This window comes from Pimephales promelas, chromosome 8 (assembly GCF_988280905.1).
Source record: "Pimephales promelas chromosome 8, fPimPro1.hap1.1, whole genome shotgun sequence".
NCBI classification, from domain to species: Eukaryota; Metazoa; Chordata; class Actinopteri; order Cypriniformes; family Leuciscidae; genus Pimephales; species Pimephales promelas.
In genome coordinates this window covers 28512959-28530646 of record NC_142776.1, presented here as the reverse complement: position 1 = coordinate 28530646, position 17688 = coordinate 28512959, and the positions used below count along the sequence as shown (strand labels likewise).

The following is a 17688-nucleotide window of genomic DNA, read 5'->3' as shown; positions in this document are numbered from 1 at the left end:
TATACACTTTTTCGTTATTTATTTCTCTCACCCACAAACGTGCATGCTTTATTTCTCAGTTACATGAATGGAATGCAGTTTTAGGCTTATCACTTAACCAACAGGGTCAGATTTACATACATTTATGAATCCTTTTAGACTATTTTTTAATGTGTCTCATTTGAAAAGGGTGGAATTTTTAGTTCAGTTGCACCCATTTCCAGATGAAACTGCATGCAATTACCTCGACAGGATGTAGCAAGAATGAAGTGAATGTCCTTGGCAAATCATAATGAAATCAACTTTTTATTACTCTTTTGTGTTTGTGTTTTTTTTATTATTATTATTTTTTTTTTCGTGTTTCCACCCAGTCACCTTCTGCTTTACATTATTTGCAACTCGGGCATACTCAGGAAAGTTAAAAAAAAAGTATAATGAAAAGAACAAGGAAAGGAAAAGCTGAATCCTTCAGTAAGGGGAAACTGCAATCAGAATTTATTTTTCCTTTTCTTACTCACCACCAAACCAGCAAATTTTGTAGAGTGTGTTTTAGCTAGCAAAAGAGCATTAAAAAAATATCAAGCACCATAACTGTTCTCAACGTTGATAATAATACAAAATGGGCCTTGAGCATTCATGCGCATCCATTTGTGACGAAGGATAGTTCCAATAACGGTGTTGCTCAGGACTAAATCAGCATATTACAATGATTTTTGAAGGATCGTGTGACACTGAAGACTGGAATCACAGGGATATATTACGCTTTTAAAATAATTAAAATTAAAAAAAATTGATTTCAAATTGTAATAATATTTCACAATATTACTTTTTTTATTACTTTTTTAAATCAGATAAATGCATAAGAACGATAAGAGAAAAAAAAAATACCAAACCCAAACTTTTTAACACTAGTTTATAAGTGAGTGGAATGAGAAAGTAAAGACAAGGGTTCTATCATAAAACAATAGTCAGAAATTATTAATAGGGCAGAATATGATAAACTCTTTGTAAAGGGAATGTGTGGCATGATGACCTATATGATATGCTAATTATAGGCAAATCATTATTTCTTTTTGCATAAGAAAAAAAGCTGTAGTTTGATACCATTTTTAAATGTGCACTCAGAAACATCATACATGCATCAAAGGTTAATCTTTTATTTCAACTTAGTATTTTATATAAAGACATTGCAATGTTATTTTAAATGTCAATGAGATTTTTACTTGACTTATACATGAGTCATCTTATAAGCAAAGATAGAAGGCTGTGATTGGTTCGGATGAGGTCAGATGTTATGATGGATTAGTGGAACACACACCCTGCGACATGCTACATTTAGATTAATTTTCTCAGCAGATTAAGAAATAATTTTCATGATTGGCCTAATTCAGTTGGTGAGAAGGCAAAAGAGGGTGAAGCTATAGGAAAATGCTGTCCTGACAACACTGAATAGCACCGCAAGAGTGCACACAGACAAAAACCTTCCCTCTTCTTTAAATTCATGGAATTCTGTTGCTTGCAAAAATATTTTTTGTTTAGCATATATATACTAATTTTTGAATGGCTGTAAATGGAGAAAGTTGCTTTTTCTAAAATTTAAATCTAAAATTGTTATTTAGCCCTTGCTAACCAGCTAAACCTAAACTCCTACTTTAACCAACCAAAAATCCTTCAACTGTCAATCTTCTGTTTGTGCTCTGTAGACAAAATGCAATTCGAGACTTCGCCACTAGAGAGTGCTCAAATCCACCACAAACTGGGGAAACACAAAACAGATTGACTAGAATGTCGTTAGTTCACCACTAGCACATGTTTTTGCTTAACTTCTTTTCCACTTCAGCTCTCGGACAGTTTTTCTCTCATGATTCACTGGCTCAGAGCATTTATATCCATCTTCAGAGATATTAATTCTATTCTACATTTCACTCCGCTAATGCTTGCATTTGCTACATGTTAATTGCAGGCATCCAACATTACATATTTTCAGATTGCTTACTGTATTTTATTGTTTTGCAACCGTTTCCACTGTGGCATAGATGTGGTAGGCTGTATTAAAATTGCCTTTGTCTATTATGCCCATTAACACAACTCCTCCATTGTCTGTGTTCACCTATGTTTTCACTCACCTGAGTACTGTTTATGTAAAACATCTCCCTCCTTCAGTTCAGCAACTTGTACTTACAAAGAAGGCTTTCTCCTTTGGTGAAACATTTATCCAAAAGCAAACAGATGTTATGCCTGCCTTCACACCGCTTGTCACTCAGTTATTTCTTATAAGTGTTGTCATAGCCTAGATTTACCCCCTGGTGCCTCGAAAGGGAGAACCAGTTGAGGTGCAATTCTTCTTTTAAAAAATCTGTTTTAACGACAGCCACTTGTTTTTGCCTTCAAGACACCACGCCCTTTCTTTTATATGACAGAAATGCAGACAATGCGCATGAAGAGTACAACCAGAATTATACTGCTGAAAACTCATGCCTCAAGCCAGCAACAACAGGTCACCAATGGCTAGCTGCTGGTTTGGGCTTGTTTGTGGTTGTTGCACTCTTAGACGAATGAAAGTGATTGAAACGCATTCCAGGAATCATCAGTATTATGAAACAGAAGAAAGCCCTCAAGGAGAATTTTGTGTATTATCTATCTGTGTCTTGTCCATGCCCATTTTACTTAAAGGATTAGTTCACTTTTGAAAAAACTTTTGCTGATAATTTACTCACCCCCATGTCATCCAAGATGTCCATGTCTTTCTTTCCTCAGTCGAAAAGAAATTTAGGTTTTTGATGAAAACATTCCAGGATTTTTCTCCATATAATGGACTTCAATGGGAACCGGATGGTTCAAGGGCCAAAAGTGTTAACAGTTTCAGATGCAGCTTCAAATGTCTTTAAACGACACCAGACGATGAATAAGGGTCTAATCATGCGAAACGATCGGTTATTTCAAAACTTATTCCAAAAATGTAACTTTTCTAAGGACAAATGCTAGCCTTGCTATATTCTCTGAGGCGCGTTTGTAACGTCACGTAATACGTAATTACGTTCAAAAGGTCACGGGCGACGTAGCCGGAAGTACAGAATCAAAATCGTCCGACATCGCTGTTTTTCCTTTTAATTCCTTTTTTTGTAAACGGTGTTTGAGCTAGTTTGCACGTTCAACCTATGCGTTCAACTTGTAAACACTGACTCTGTACTTTCGGCTACGTCGCCCGTGACCTTTTGAACGTAATTACGTATTACGTGACGTTGCAAACGCGCCTCACAGAATAGAGCAAGGCTAGCATTTGTCCTTAGAAAAGTTACATTTTTGGAATAAGTTTTGAAATAACCGATCGTTTCGCATGATAAGACCCTTATTCATCGTTTGGTGTCGTTTAAAGACATTTGAAGCTGCATCTGAAACAGTTATTAACTGTCTTTTGGACCTTGAAGCATCCGGTTCCCATTGAAGTCCATTATATGGAGAAAAATCCTGGAATGTTTTCATCAAAAACCTAAATTTCTTTTCGACTGAGGAAAGAAAGACATGGACATCTTGGATGACATGAGGGTGAGTAAATTATCAGCAAAAGTTTTTTCAAAAGTGAACTAATCCTTTAATGTTATACTCCCCTCTGTGGTTTATTTAGAAGCACAGTGAATTTACTATCAATTATTAATATAACTATTGTTCATCAATAATGAATTAATATATTCTTCCAGAATAAAATAAGTCAAATTATATGTTATAATTTTATTAATTAATTAGTTTTACAGGCTGTGTGTGTATTTGCTGAGAGGTGACTGAGTGTCTGATACTGTATGTCAGGACTACAGTATTTACTTCTTAATGGTGTCTGCCAGATAATAGATTTGCAGTTATGTTGTACTTTGTTTATTGATTTTTTTGTGTAATCATGTTTAATCAATAATTCCAGAGAAAATTAACCGACTTAACCGAGAATTCCTTACCGACTATGTTGTTACATGGGTTTCTTTGTAGACTATTGTGAATGTTGATAATGTGGCAGTTAGTCCCTGCTGCTATGCATAGTCTTGCATTGTGCTGCCAATAACTTGCAATTTTCCTGTAAAATGCAATTTTTGTTTCTCATAATTTCTCATTTTGTCATATGTCTAGACTGTCACATCTTATCACATACAGTTTGCATACAAGTTATTTGTTGAGTTCAGCTCGAGTTCCTATGAAGAGTCTGTCTGACAATGTACAGTAGAGATTCCTCCTCGCTATAGCAAAAGTTACAGTTATTGCACATTTATATCTAATCTTACAAGCGAGTGCCACGTCTACTACTGTCTGTCTACACGGCAAACACCCGGTATCATTTTTTTTTTTTCTAATGTCATGACAAGCCGCTCACAATCACTCAGTGCAGTAAGTTTTCTCTCACCTACTGTATAAAAAAAGACTGTAAAAAGAAAAACTTAACCTGCATTAGCAGAGGAGAACTGAAATGTGTCTTCAGCGGCATGTGACCTTCAGAAAAAGGGGAACAAAAGATTTAGACATTTTTATGACAAAAGTACATAGACCTCTCCCCTATAAATTCAGCAACAAGACCATGATACACGTACATAATGAATATAAATATCAAATATTGCCTTAAAGGCCATAACTTAGGTATACCCTTTATTTCAATGGTGCCCTTTAGACATTCTGTTGACTATAAATATCTCTTACCTACATCAACTATAACTCTCATTGGAGTATTCGTAGACTGTCAGGGTTAGTAGAATAAGGGTTGTGGATTGGTAGAAAGGGTAAGCTGTTATATTTAAAGGGATAGTCTATCTACTAATGAAAATGTTGTCAGCGTTTACTCACTCTCATGTTGTTGCAAATGTTTATGCATTTCTTTCTTCTGCTGAACTCAAAAGTTGATATTTTAAACAATGTTGGTAATCAAACAGTTTCAGTTCCCATTAACTTTCATTACATTGTTTGTCTATATGATATTTTCATGATTTGTTATCACAACATTTTTTCTTTTGTCAAATCAACTTAAATAATTTATGTAGTTCAGATAACATAATATTTTGAGTTTCAGGTGATTAAATCAATCTCCTTCATTGTATTAACTCAATTTTTCCATTTCAATGCAACCAGGTTACTTAATTTAAGTTAAACCTACAGTGTAGGAACCAAAACTCCTTGGTTACCAACATTCTTGATATCTTCTTTAAAGTCACAGTTAAAGGGTTGGCTGCGATTAGACTGTAACTTAGTCAGAAATATGCACCCAGCAGTTGAAAGTCTTGGACTGTTATCTTTACAAGTTGGATGGATCAACCCATTTTGCCTTTTGCTTCTGGAAAAGTACAATAAGTTTGTATGGAGGCGGCTCGAGGAGAAATCAGACTGGTTTTTATAATGAGTTTAAAGGGTAATTATTTTTGCATTTGTTGATAGTGGGGACAGGCTCAAGTCAGCAATTAATGATCCATTCTAAGAGGGTGGATATAGAACTAAAGCTGTCAAATATCATAAGTGAAGACTCATATACTGGTTATGCACTCATGAAATGTTATACACTTTATTTTGTACAGTTATAGGATTTTTGATTCTTAATAACTGACGTGATATTTTTGGCTGGTCTTTGATTAGTTTTCTCTGATTGGCTGATCCTGGATCTACTGCTTCTGTGCTCTTATATCAATTACGTATGCAAAGAAAAAGTATAGATTTGTTTTTTGTTTTTTTAATTTTAGCGTGTTCAGATTTCACCCAAAAAAACGTGTTTTGAAGTATTCTAAGCATTTCCCCTTTGCTCAGGGATCTAAGTGAAGCAGTTAATGTATAACTGTACGATTGTCCTTTTGACGTTCAACCCCATAACTCTCCATTCATATCTTGAAAATAGTTTTTTGACCAATAAGCTGGTCTTGAGCCACTCCCCGCACTCCATATAAGAGTTTGAGGGCACGGCTGTCATCCCACCACTCGGACCCCTCAACTCTCCGTCCTCTCCAACTCTGACTTCTGTGTTGTCCAGAGATGCTGCACACGAAGAAAACCGTGCAGTCTTTCAGCAGTCAATCCTCAGCGAGTGTGAGGAGCAACAGGCGGACCCCCCTCGCCCGTTCAGGGATGGTTTCGAGGGAAGGTTGGGGCTCCAGTCCTGTTCTCTGCCCTCCAATTACAGCTGTAAAGGTCAATGAAAGTCTTCTGGCACCTCTGAACCTGGGGATTGACCCAAACATCCAGGCCATTAGGACTGATGAGAAAGAGCAAATCAAGACGCTCAACAACCGTTTTGCTTCGTTTATTGACAAAGTAAGTTACTTCCTTCATCTTGTCTTCATTTTGACCTTTTGCATGGACCTTTTGTATTTTCACTTCTAACCGAATCCATGCATGTGTGTGGTTCATATGCTTGCTGGTGTGAGGAAGTGTGGTTGTGATAATACGTCAGTAATAGTAGGTCCGGTCCTATCAGTGTCATATATTATCAGGACCCCCAATTTACTGACTTACCTGAAGGGGCAATGTCCATTCTCTGCCATAAACACACCTTTGTCATTTTTTGGGGCAATATCAGTTTACTATCAGGTGCAACGGCCGCTCCCTTACATGCCTTTATTGAAAACACACACACCTATCTGTGCACACTTCTTTGAACTCATATAATCTGTGAGGTATAAAGGACAGAGAGACATGCACTTACAGTAGGCTGCATTTAACATTTCATTTGAAACTCTGCATGACTATTTAAATGAATTTAAAAAAAAAATTGATTGGCAAAAAAATATTTTTTTTTCTTAAATAGTGACCAGTTACACTAGCTATCTAAAAATAAATCCATATACGTAAGTAAAGATAAAAATATGTTCACATATTGACATGTTGATACCACAACATTTTTTCTTTAGTCAAATCAACTTAAATAATTTATGTGGTTCAGATAACATAATATTTTGAGTTTCTGATGATTAAATCAATCTCCTTCATTGTATAAACTCATTTTTTTTTTCATTTCAATGAACTTAAAATTTTAAGGCAACCAGGTTACTTAATTTTTTAAGTTAAACCAACAATATTTTTTTTACAGTGAAGTATACAGAGAAGCACAGTTACTTTTGTTTAACATAACAATTGCTCAGCTGAGGAAACACTCATGGATATAAACTCCATAAAACAGTTCTGATAGTCATAGGATATGAAAATGACATTTTTCATCTAGGTTTGTGCCATTGGAATGACTCACACACAGCCTTGATGTCATTCGTGTTAAATTCAACACACCGTGACAAAGGTTTATACAAAATTTTATCTAAATTTTGAAGTGTTGAAAAAAACGTTAAGTTAATGTCCATGTTATTTGTCAACTACCCATAAGCGTACGTTATATTTTATCATACGAAACCTGTAAATTCACTTTCTTCTTGTCTTTCCCCAGGTGCGCTTCCTGGAACAGCAGAACAAGATGCTGGAGACTAAGTGGAGTCTCCTACAGGAACAGACCAGCCGCCAATCCAGCATTGATCGTATGTTTGAGAGCTACATTGCTAACCTGCGCAGACAGCTGGATGGTATGGCTAATGAGAAGCTGCGTCTGGAGTCCGGGCTGCAGGACATGACCAGCCTGGTAGAAAGCTTCAAGACCAAGTGAGAGCATTGGAAACATCTGCACCAATCTTGCGTTTTTGTACATTAAAGAGTTTAAATATACAAACTTTGTACATTTGTCCTCAGGTATGAAGATGAAATTAACAAACGGAATGATTCTGACAATGAATTTGTGCTGCTTAAAAAGGTCAGCACAAAATAAGTGCTCACAGATCAAATACTTTTACCCCTGGTTTCACAGACAAGGCTTAAACTACACTCTAAAAATTACTGGGTTGTTTTAACCCAACTTTGGGTCAAATATGGACAAACCCAGCCATAGGGTTACATTTTTTTTAATTAAAATTTTAACCCAATGTTTGGGTTTGTCTATATTGAACCAAAGTTGGGTTAAAACAACCCAGCATTTTTAGAGTGTAGCCAGACTAAAATCCATGTTTGAGCTGTTTTAACTGAAAGCAACTTGCACTTAAAATATGTCTTAAAAAATTGAATTAAGGCTCTAAGCCCTGTCTGTGAAACCAGGCCATAAAATTTTGACTTGTTTGAAAACTAAACCATGATTCTATAATTAGAAATATATTTTGTACTATTTTATGTTTATGTTAGGATGCTGATGATGCATACCTGAATAAAGTGGAGCTGGAAAGCAAATTGGATAGCCTAACAAATCAGATCAACTTCCTTTGGCAGATTTACGAGGCGGTAACATTCACTCCCTTCACATTTCTAAATCTTTTCCTACAGTCACATATTCACTTTGCAGATAACTGATAGTAAACTCATAAGAGCTTATAAAACATATTGAGCGTAAGCAATGTAAACCAATGTAAAAAAAAAAAATAGTGGTAAATGGACACATAAACAAGATTCAGAATGAGTGTTTTCAGTAATTCTTGTTCCATGTTTATAGGAATTGCATGAGCTCCAGTCTCAGATCAAGGACACGTCAGTTGTTGTAGAGATGGACAATAGCAGAAACCTGGACATGGACTCCATTGTGGCTGAAGTTCGTGCTCAGTATAAGGACATTGCCAGCCGCACTCGTGCTGAAGCAGAGAGCTGGTATCAACAGAAGGTGAGTTAACATTATTGTGTAAGAAATCACACATTTTTAAACATGCTTATTTTATTGCATTGTAATATATGAGCTTTTCTAAATATGCTCTATTTTTTGTGTATGTGTCTGTGCATGAATGTTCATGTCTGCTATAAAACGTTAGTATGAAGAAATGCAGTTGACGGCAACCAAACATGGGGACGACCTGAAAAGCACAAAGGCTGAAATCGCTGAATACAACCGAATAATTGCACGTATTCACTCTGAGATGGAACTTATAAAGGGACAGGTAAGAACTCTATTCAGGGCCAACTGTCAAAATGCCAGTAAACAATGCCCAGCATACTCAGAGCTCTCAATTAATCCCAGTTGATCTCAAGTCTCATGTGGGAAGGATGTAATCTTTTGTCTCCTCTTATTTTAGCATTCAAACTATGAGGTGCAGATCAAAGAGGCTGAAGAACGTGGTGAACTAGCTGTGAAAGATGCAAAACTCCGTCTGCAGGAGCTGGAAGCAGCTCTTCTGAGAGCTAAACAGGATATGGCTCGACAGGTGCGCGAATACCAATCATTGATGAACATCAAACTGGCTCTGGACATTGAGATCGCCACATATCGAAAACTCCTGGAAGGAGAGGAGAGCAGGTGGGTGCAGCTTGCAGCTAATATGAATCTTTAGTGAATCACAATGGACTTATTGACGTCATGTACTTTTTGTGTTTTCCTTCACAGAATGTATGGTTCATTCCAGACTTTCTCCGTCTCTAAACCAAACTGTGAGTTTCTTTAGGCACATAAACCGTGTCTTTTATATGTATTTCACATCAGCTACCTACATACTGTATAAAATGCTGCATTTGAATGGCATTTGTGACTGTTTTATTTTATTTTTTCTTAGCTTTGAACTACGACTTTGAAAGCAGCCACTTCTCATCCCAAAGTGCTGGGAAAGATGTTCAAAACACAGGTCTGGTTAAGAAGGAGGTCACTATTGCTAAGGGTGACAGCGCTAGCAGCTTTGACAGCAGCACTACCACTGTTACCAAAAGCACAAAGACCACCATCAACACCAGTGAGAACAAAATTGCAGCTATAGAGGGAAGAATGCAAGTGATGGATATGTCTGCAGGCAAACTAGAGGAGGATGTTTTTGAATGAAGGAAGAACAGATGATTGTCGCGTGTACCCAGGATCAGATTTTTATAGGTTTGCCTCCACCCCCTCCCCTGGGCTCCATTAGCATGTCGAGTTTAGCATCTGTTTCTAAGGTGTGGCAGATCAAAATGAATTTCAGTTTTACAGTATATCATATTAGATGTGTTGTATATTTTTAAGGCCCTACGACAAACTAATATATTCTCTTATTTCCACTTTGCTCCATATAACTAAAAATAATGACTTAATATTTGTCACTGTAAGCACATTAAAACAATTGGAAAAACATCCTTTGTGCACTTTTCTGATTACGATTATGGCCTGTATTCAAATAAAGTGAATGGAGCAAAAAATAAATAGGCCTAAGTACATTTTCGACCATGAGTTTTGAAGTCTTTATGCTTTATTTTATTTTATGTACTCTAGTCTAGAAAGCCTAACACTGAAATAGACTTTTGTTCCAAATATGAAGAAAATGTACTAGCATATAATATAAGACTTTATAGGGTCTGCTTGATTGCACAATGATTGTGACATTCCTGAATTGACATCTTTGTTGATTCTGGAACAACATTGTAATCAATCAATCTGATTTGAGAGACAAGTTTACAGTTCATGTCAAGTTTAGGCTTTCAGCCAGGGTTTGTTGTTTTTTTACATTAGTGTTATTCACCTATCACTTCTTTTTGATTTTAATCTTAAGTAATGGGTAGAGGTATGTTTTGGAGTAGGATTTGATTTATGACAGGAATTTTGTTCCAGAATCAACAAAATATGTCGATCCAGTAACATGTCTTGGGAAAACATGGTGACACTCCTTGGCAGTCAGTTATGAAGTAGGCTAGAATACAAATGAAGTGGTCAAGATTGTATCTATTCCTTCAATTGATTTCTCTATAGGAAACACCTGTGATGCAACACAACTTTCTTTGAGCTTTCACACGTCTGCAGTTCAGCAATTTACTTTGAAAGTGAACCTTGATTGCACTTCCATTCTTAACCAACAGGAGGGGTTGTGCACAGAAAAAAGGAGTTTTTAACTTTAAAAAATTTATAATGTAAAAAAAATTATCTCAAGACATTTCAATCACTTGCTTACTTTTTTAACAAAAATAATGCTTTTGCACAGACTAATATGGGCGATTATATTAAAGAAAATGTGATATCCTGGTAATAACTGCATTTATGACAGCTAATAGCGCCATCCTTCCCTTTTAGCTAACATTGCCGGGTTTGCGGTCTTATAAGGGAATTTAGACTCCACACCTGATGTAAAAGTCAAACTGCTCAGACCCGACTAACCTACTCCTTCACAATAATTTTTGCACTATTGAATTATTTTTAGAAATAAGCAATTGCTTTTACAAATCTATTAACTTATATAGGCCCAGTCTATTATGTCTATGCACCCATGATGTATTAAACAAAAGAAACTGGCAATAGCCCTATTTGGACGGTTAGAGAAATTTGTGTTTAGACGTAGGCCTACTTTTGCGATTTTAATCGCGTCCTAATCTGCTAAATTTGTGTTTTTTTCTCACACAACCTTTATAAAAATTCCAGGGGAAACGCTTCTCCTCATGCGTTTTGACCTACCTGAGCTACCGTCTGCGCACCAATCTTCGACAATGGTTTATATGATATGATGGTATCCGACGAAAACAATAACATATATAATTAATAAATAGAGCCAAATCGCGGAAACTTCGAATAGCCGACTGCCCACTTTTATAGGCTATGTCAGGTAAGAGCTCTGGTCACTTATTTAAACAGCCACAGCTCTAAACTCGTGAAGTTTTTTTTTTATTTAATAAATTAAAAAAATATCAACAAATAATATGATGACATGACATGGCCTTATTCTGTCCTAACGTTACTTCTGCAGCCTAATAAACACGAAGATGTTAGTCACAGACGAAATCCCTGACGTTGAATGATAAGAATTGTAACTAGGGCTATTGTTAAAATTAAAAAGTAAAACCTGCCCTTGTGGTGATTAATTGTCCTTGGGGTGGGGACAAGTCTCAATAAGTTGCAATGAAATCTCACAAGTCTTGTCACAACATGCACAGAGCTATGTTGCTTTCATGTTTGTTTCATGTGCCCTCATTGACTCCAGCTGTGCAATTAAAAGTTATTATTGCGATGAGATAAAAAGCAGTTATTGTAATGTGGTTTGTTATACAATAATGAGCAGATAAGGTGAGATAAGAAAAATGTAGCAGAATACCAAACATAGCAAGCAACAGTTCAGTGGACGGTTGATTTTGGTGATTGATTTTGACATATGTCGGTCGTAGGTGTTTAACCTTACTTGAGTTGTACCACACCTTAAAAACACCAACCTAACCAGTCCACTCAGATCCCATCTACACCCCCCTACACCCCCCCCCCCCCATTGCAACACATCCATCTTTATGCACTCTGACTTTTTGCTATCAAGAGCTGTAATCTGTTCTTGTTTCTCTTTGTTTGATCTTTCACTCCTCCCTTTTATTGATATATCATATTACTTTTTTTATAATCTCCTGTCAAGTAATTAAACAACCTTCTCTCTTTCCTCACTCTCTCTATGTCAGTCTCTCTCTTTCTGTGCAGGCATCAACAGGCCGATACTTTCTTTGAGGATACCAACACAAACTCAAGGGATTACAGGGCTGATGCTCAGGTCAACCTTGCATAAACATCAGCACTTATTCTATCGCATATTGCTCCTTAAATTCATTTCCCATTTATGGATAAGAATTTGCAGTTTTTCTAAATTGCTAAAACACATCAACCACTTTCTCAAAACCTTAAACACAAAACCAAATCTTCAAACTATTGATAGAACATCTAGTCTTCTGGTAAAATTAAACAATTGCCTCAAAAACAGTTGGAGAACATAGACATACGTAAAAGAAATGGAGAATATAGCATCTAGAGCATGCAGTTGTAAAAAAATTTAAAAACACATATAAAAAATATAAAAGGAGAGTGTAACAGTAAACAAAGTTTGCAATTAAATTGCAATTTTGCAAAAGCCAAAAATGTTTTCCAACACTAGTCCATCACAGTGCAATATGAGATTTCGTGAGCGATAATTCTTTGCACAAAAACCACCCAAACTTGTTTAAGGTTTTACACATTAAGCTTGCCCGGTAACTAACCTGTTACAGCACTAATTTTGTGATCAGTGATATGATTCCTGTGAAAAATGAGTCAAGGTTAAAGAGCTCAGAGACTTGTAGAAACAAGCTAAAATAGCATGGTTGCACTTTTGTTTCATGTGTGGGGAGGGTTTGATGTATAAATGGAAAGTTATTTAGCCTACATATAACGCTACAGAGCATTAAACAATTAAAGACATTCATTTCCGATCTGCCATATTACAACAACAACTAACGTAATAAATTGTTTCCAGATTATCATTCATAATTATCACCGGACTGAGGACAAGGTTACATGTTTGGGGGCTTGGGTGCCTCCGTTAACTCACAATGACCCCTGCAAGGTTTGCAAAAAACATATGTATAGTTAGTAGTTACTTACGGTAGTTTAACATAGGCCTATTAGAGACACTTAAAATATAAATCATTTAGAACCAAAAACCTGCAAAGATTTACAGTAGGCTAATGTCTAATGTTTTTTTTTTTTATCATAAAGTGAAAGTGTGCTGTTTTTATCTTTTATCTGTCTATTATCTATTTCTTCATTAAATATTGCCATAACTCAATGTGGGCAGGTCTATTCTGCCATATTACATATACCACATTCCAAGTAGATTTGTGAGATACCGATCAAAACATTCTTAAAAATGTTTACATTTTCAAAAGGAACTCAATTGACACCTTGACTTCACTTTCGCATACACACACACAAACTGCATGAAATTGCAAAAGACGCATGCATATACGTGCAACTTGCACCAATATGCGAAAATGGAGTGTGTTTGTATCTCTCTTTTACTTTTTATTTAGTGCCTACACACTAAAAGTGGTTCTTGAGACCCACTCAGTGAAACCATTCACTGCATACCTAATCTTCACATTATAATATGCTTTACACTTTATTTGCATTTGTAAAACAAACTTTTTGCAAAATGCTACACACAGTTGTCTACATTAGACACAACTAACAGCTTTTGTGTTGCATGTAGAAAACACTGCCATTTAAACTTCCACAATAATTTCCTACACCCAACGATCATGAAACACTTCTACATAAATATAACAAAAACACACATTTCGACATCAACAAAACAAGGACAATTTCTTTACATAATACAATTTACTGACATGCTGGTATTTAATTCCTTTTGACCATAGAAATACATTCATTTTTTATTGAGGCGAAAGTGTGTTGTCATTGCACAGTGGGCAGAGCACACGCTGATGGCTTGACACTTTCTTGCCTGCTCTCTGCTGTCCTATTCTGTCTACAAATAGTTGAGGAAATGCAAAGTTCTTAAAACTTTTAGAAGTACTCATGAAAAACTGTTGAGGTTTGTTGGCAGAACAGGTTGCTTGCAAGATCACACAGAGACAAAAGCATTATGCGGACATATTGTTCATTTTTTTTATTTCTCCCAGCAGAGAAATTTAATTTATTGGCTCTTGATTCGCTTTCTGTCTTTTCCATTTTTAAGGGCCTTGATTAACAGGTTTGCTGTTTCTTGCATTCCTCTTTGTCACTCTTATGATCTTTTTTTCTTAAGCTGATGGATATTTCTTACAGGTGTGTCTCATTCTTAAGCTGTGCTAAACAATGAAAGCTATTTTAGCTTTCCTGCTCCATGCCCACTATCAATGGCTCATCAAGTGTTAAGGTCCACCCGATACTGGAATGAAACTTCATAAACCAACAAACCAAGGTTTTCTTGGTTTTTTTTGGGACTTTTTCTGTTGCATTAGATTTATTTTAGTTAACCCTTCTGCATTAATTTACAAATCTGCAAGGGTGTTCTGCAAGTGATACTGCAAAATTCACTCATGTGAATGGAATGATTATAGGTTTTAGCCACACACTGCATAATGCATATAGTGGGATCCAAACGTTTTTGATTCAGTTTCAGAGCTGAATCTGATCCTTTTTTTAATATAATGAAAGTTTTAAATATTTAAACTTATAAAATAAGCATTTTAGGGTTAAAACTAAACAATGAAAATGCAATTTTGTTCTAATCTGCATTTCTTGTCTTACAATTTAAATGTTTGCAAATTTGTGACTGACCATGCAAACTTCTTTGTACAAAATCTCTGATTTATATATATATATATATATATATAATCTTAAGATGTTATTTGGATAATTCTCAAGTCATTCTGGATAACATCATGTTTATTAAACATGAATATGGCTAGTGGTGTGGGTTTACTCTATAGAGTAAGGTAAAGTTAAATTGAACAGTCCTTGTACATACTTATGTGTATGAGGTCATTGTGTTTTCAACACAAGACTCCTGCTGCAAGCCTGCCAGAGCTGTTTGTGCATGTGTGTGTGTGTGGTCCAGGTATTTCATATGTTGTGGGGACCAAATGTTCCAAGGTCACCGTGATTTTGCCAAGTAAGACATGGTCCTGGATCAACATATTTGCATACATATCAATATTTCTGTCCCAAAATGTAGTCCTTACCCAATCCCTACCCCTAAACCTAACCCCATAACTTTTCCCTAAAATCATATGGTAATGATAGGTGAGTAACACTGATGTTCAAGAGAGTTGTACTTCCCTCTGGTTCTAAGCGTAAACTTGACATAAACTGTAAACCAGGCCAGAATGATTTCCAAATAAGGATGCACCGATATGAGCAATATGGCGAATACGATAACCGATAATTCTTTATATTTGAATGCCGGTAACCGAAATATTGGCAGATAAATCAAAATACAAATTTGTATATAATTTTTGAGAGCCTGATTATGAAACCAAAAACCTCACCATTAAAAGCCATGTCTCAAGCACATAATTATAATGTTCTCATTATAATGCCTATAATAACAGACTTGCGCTGCATGTTGCACATAACTGTATTTTCCCTTTTTTTTTTTTAAGTGATTCTAATCAGATTTCAAGAAATTCAAAATCATCACGGTGAACAGTGTGCATCTGAACACAGCTGAATGAATTAATCCATTATATATTAGCTTTAAAATGTTGGCCAAATTTTCTTATTGGGCCGATAACGCTAACTTTGAAAGTGATCAAATATCGTCCGATACCGATATGATATTTATAATAAAATCATTATGCCTGTGGAGAATCCTCATAAAACACAAACACGCTATGAGTGTGTTTGTGCGTATGTGTAGATACTGTAGGTGTGTGGGCACTTGTGGAGTCTGACAGATCGCTATGACCTTTTTTTTTTTGTTGCATGGATGAGATCTTATAAAGATTAACTTATGGTTTGGAATGTAACATTTGGTGTTATTTGTTTTGTATAACTCGTTTTTTTACTTCAATCTGGTTAACCTTTTAAACACGGTCACACTTTTGAGACCCACCCTAACCCACACATCGTCTTGTGACAGCTACTTGTATAGACCTGTGTACTTAATTTCACTTAGTTTTCTTAGTTATCAATGCTGAAAACTGAAGTAGCTTATTTAGTGACATTTCCCTTCTGCCAGAAGCGGTAAATCCTCACACTTGTCTATCTTTGAGACACTGGTGGCTTTGTTTAAGGCCTGTCAGCTAATCAAACTTCCAGTGTTCCATAAAGGCGAGTGTAACCTGTATGGGTGTAGATGTGTGTGGAGGGAGTGTCCACTTGTCCAAACACATACCCTCATCATGGGTGATGGGGGGGTTAAATCTTTGACTAATGTAGTGACACATATGAGTGATAAGTAGTATCTAAGCTACTTTTTTATGTATGCAGAACTGAAACTAGCAACCCCCTCAACTCCACCCGCATTTTATGTGTTTGGATGAATGCACTCAGAAAGAGATAAGCTCGAGGAACGCCTCGGCATGGTATGATCCACACCCTCGAGACCTTGATGGAACGTTCACTAACCTGTCACTTTGGGTAAAAACTGTGTGTCAATGTGTCTAACAGATTGAAAAAGTTTCATGTCACATTTACATGCGGTTTACATTACATACAGATACACATACCCACTTAGACACTACAAATATTCGTAGAAATTAATCTGTTGTGATTCATCTCAAAATCTCAAAATGATCACATTAAGTGTTTCTAATCCAAGCATCTCATTCTGCAATTTTATACTTAAAATTGCTAAAACACATTTAGTGATAGTTAAGTCTTTAGTTTACCAATGAAAAACTATCTTTTAATCATTTAAAAACGTTTTTTTTTTTGTTGCACTTTTTAATCTAGTATTGTTCCCGGTGAATTCACTTTCCTTCATAATAATGTTATTTTATACTATCTGAACTGTTAAAAATGTATTATGTAACTTTCATTTAGATTTAAAAATTCTGTAAAATTGTTAATTTTTTTTATACCTAATACATTAATGTTAAAAATTAACATCCAATATGTGTGCTGTGCACACAATTATCCATTTTAATATGAAATTATTGTAGCATTCAGTAATCGTACCAGCCTTTATTAGTCCAAAGTAATGACCAAAAATGAAACGAGTAAAGTAGACTAAAAAGTTCAAAATCTCACAGGATTATGATCGATAATATTTAGGATTCTTCCGTTAGTTTAGATTGACATATCCATTTTGCTTCCTATCAGATTTCATCTTTTAACGGTCACGGTTATGCTGTGTTTATGAATTCCATCCATACTATGACCAAACCCAACCCGATCTCGCGGCAATTCATATGAATTTTATGAGGTGGCTAATTCTTAACAATTCGTACGACCTGATCTCATGACATTAACAGAGTTATGAATAACTGGGTAACTAAAGACTGAAATAAAGGATGGGGGAGATGTCAAATCGTAATAAGAACAGTGTGTATACA

At 35.7% G+C, this 17688-nt stretch overlaps 1 protein-coding gene across 1 annotated transcript; it reads left to right on the top strand.

Annotated features, from left to right (window-relative positions):
• The first annotated feature begins 5061 nt into the window (after positions 1–5061).
• LOC120491384 (keratin, type II cytoskeletal 8) lies at positions 5062–11063 on the top strand. Its single transcript, XM_039689170.2, has 9 exons — positions 5062–6249; positions 7373–7581; positions 7669–7729; positions 8152–8247; positions 8456–8620; positions 8766–8891; positions 9027–9247; positions 9335–9378; positions 9501–11063. Exons 1-9 carry the CDS (start codon positions 5971–5973, stop codon positions 9758–9760), a joined length of 1461 nt encoding a protein of 486 aa, XP_039545104.2. The 5' UTR covers positions 5062–5970; the 3' UTR covers positions 9761–11063.
• The last annotated feature ends 6625 nt before the right edge of the window (positions 11064–17688 follow it).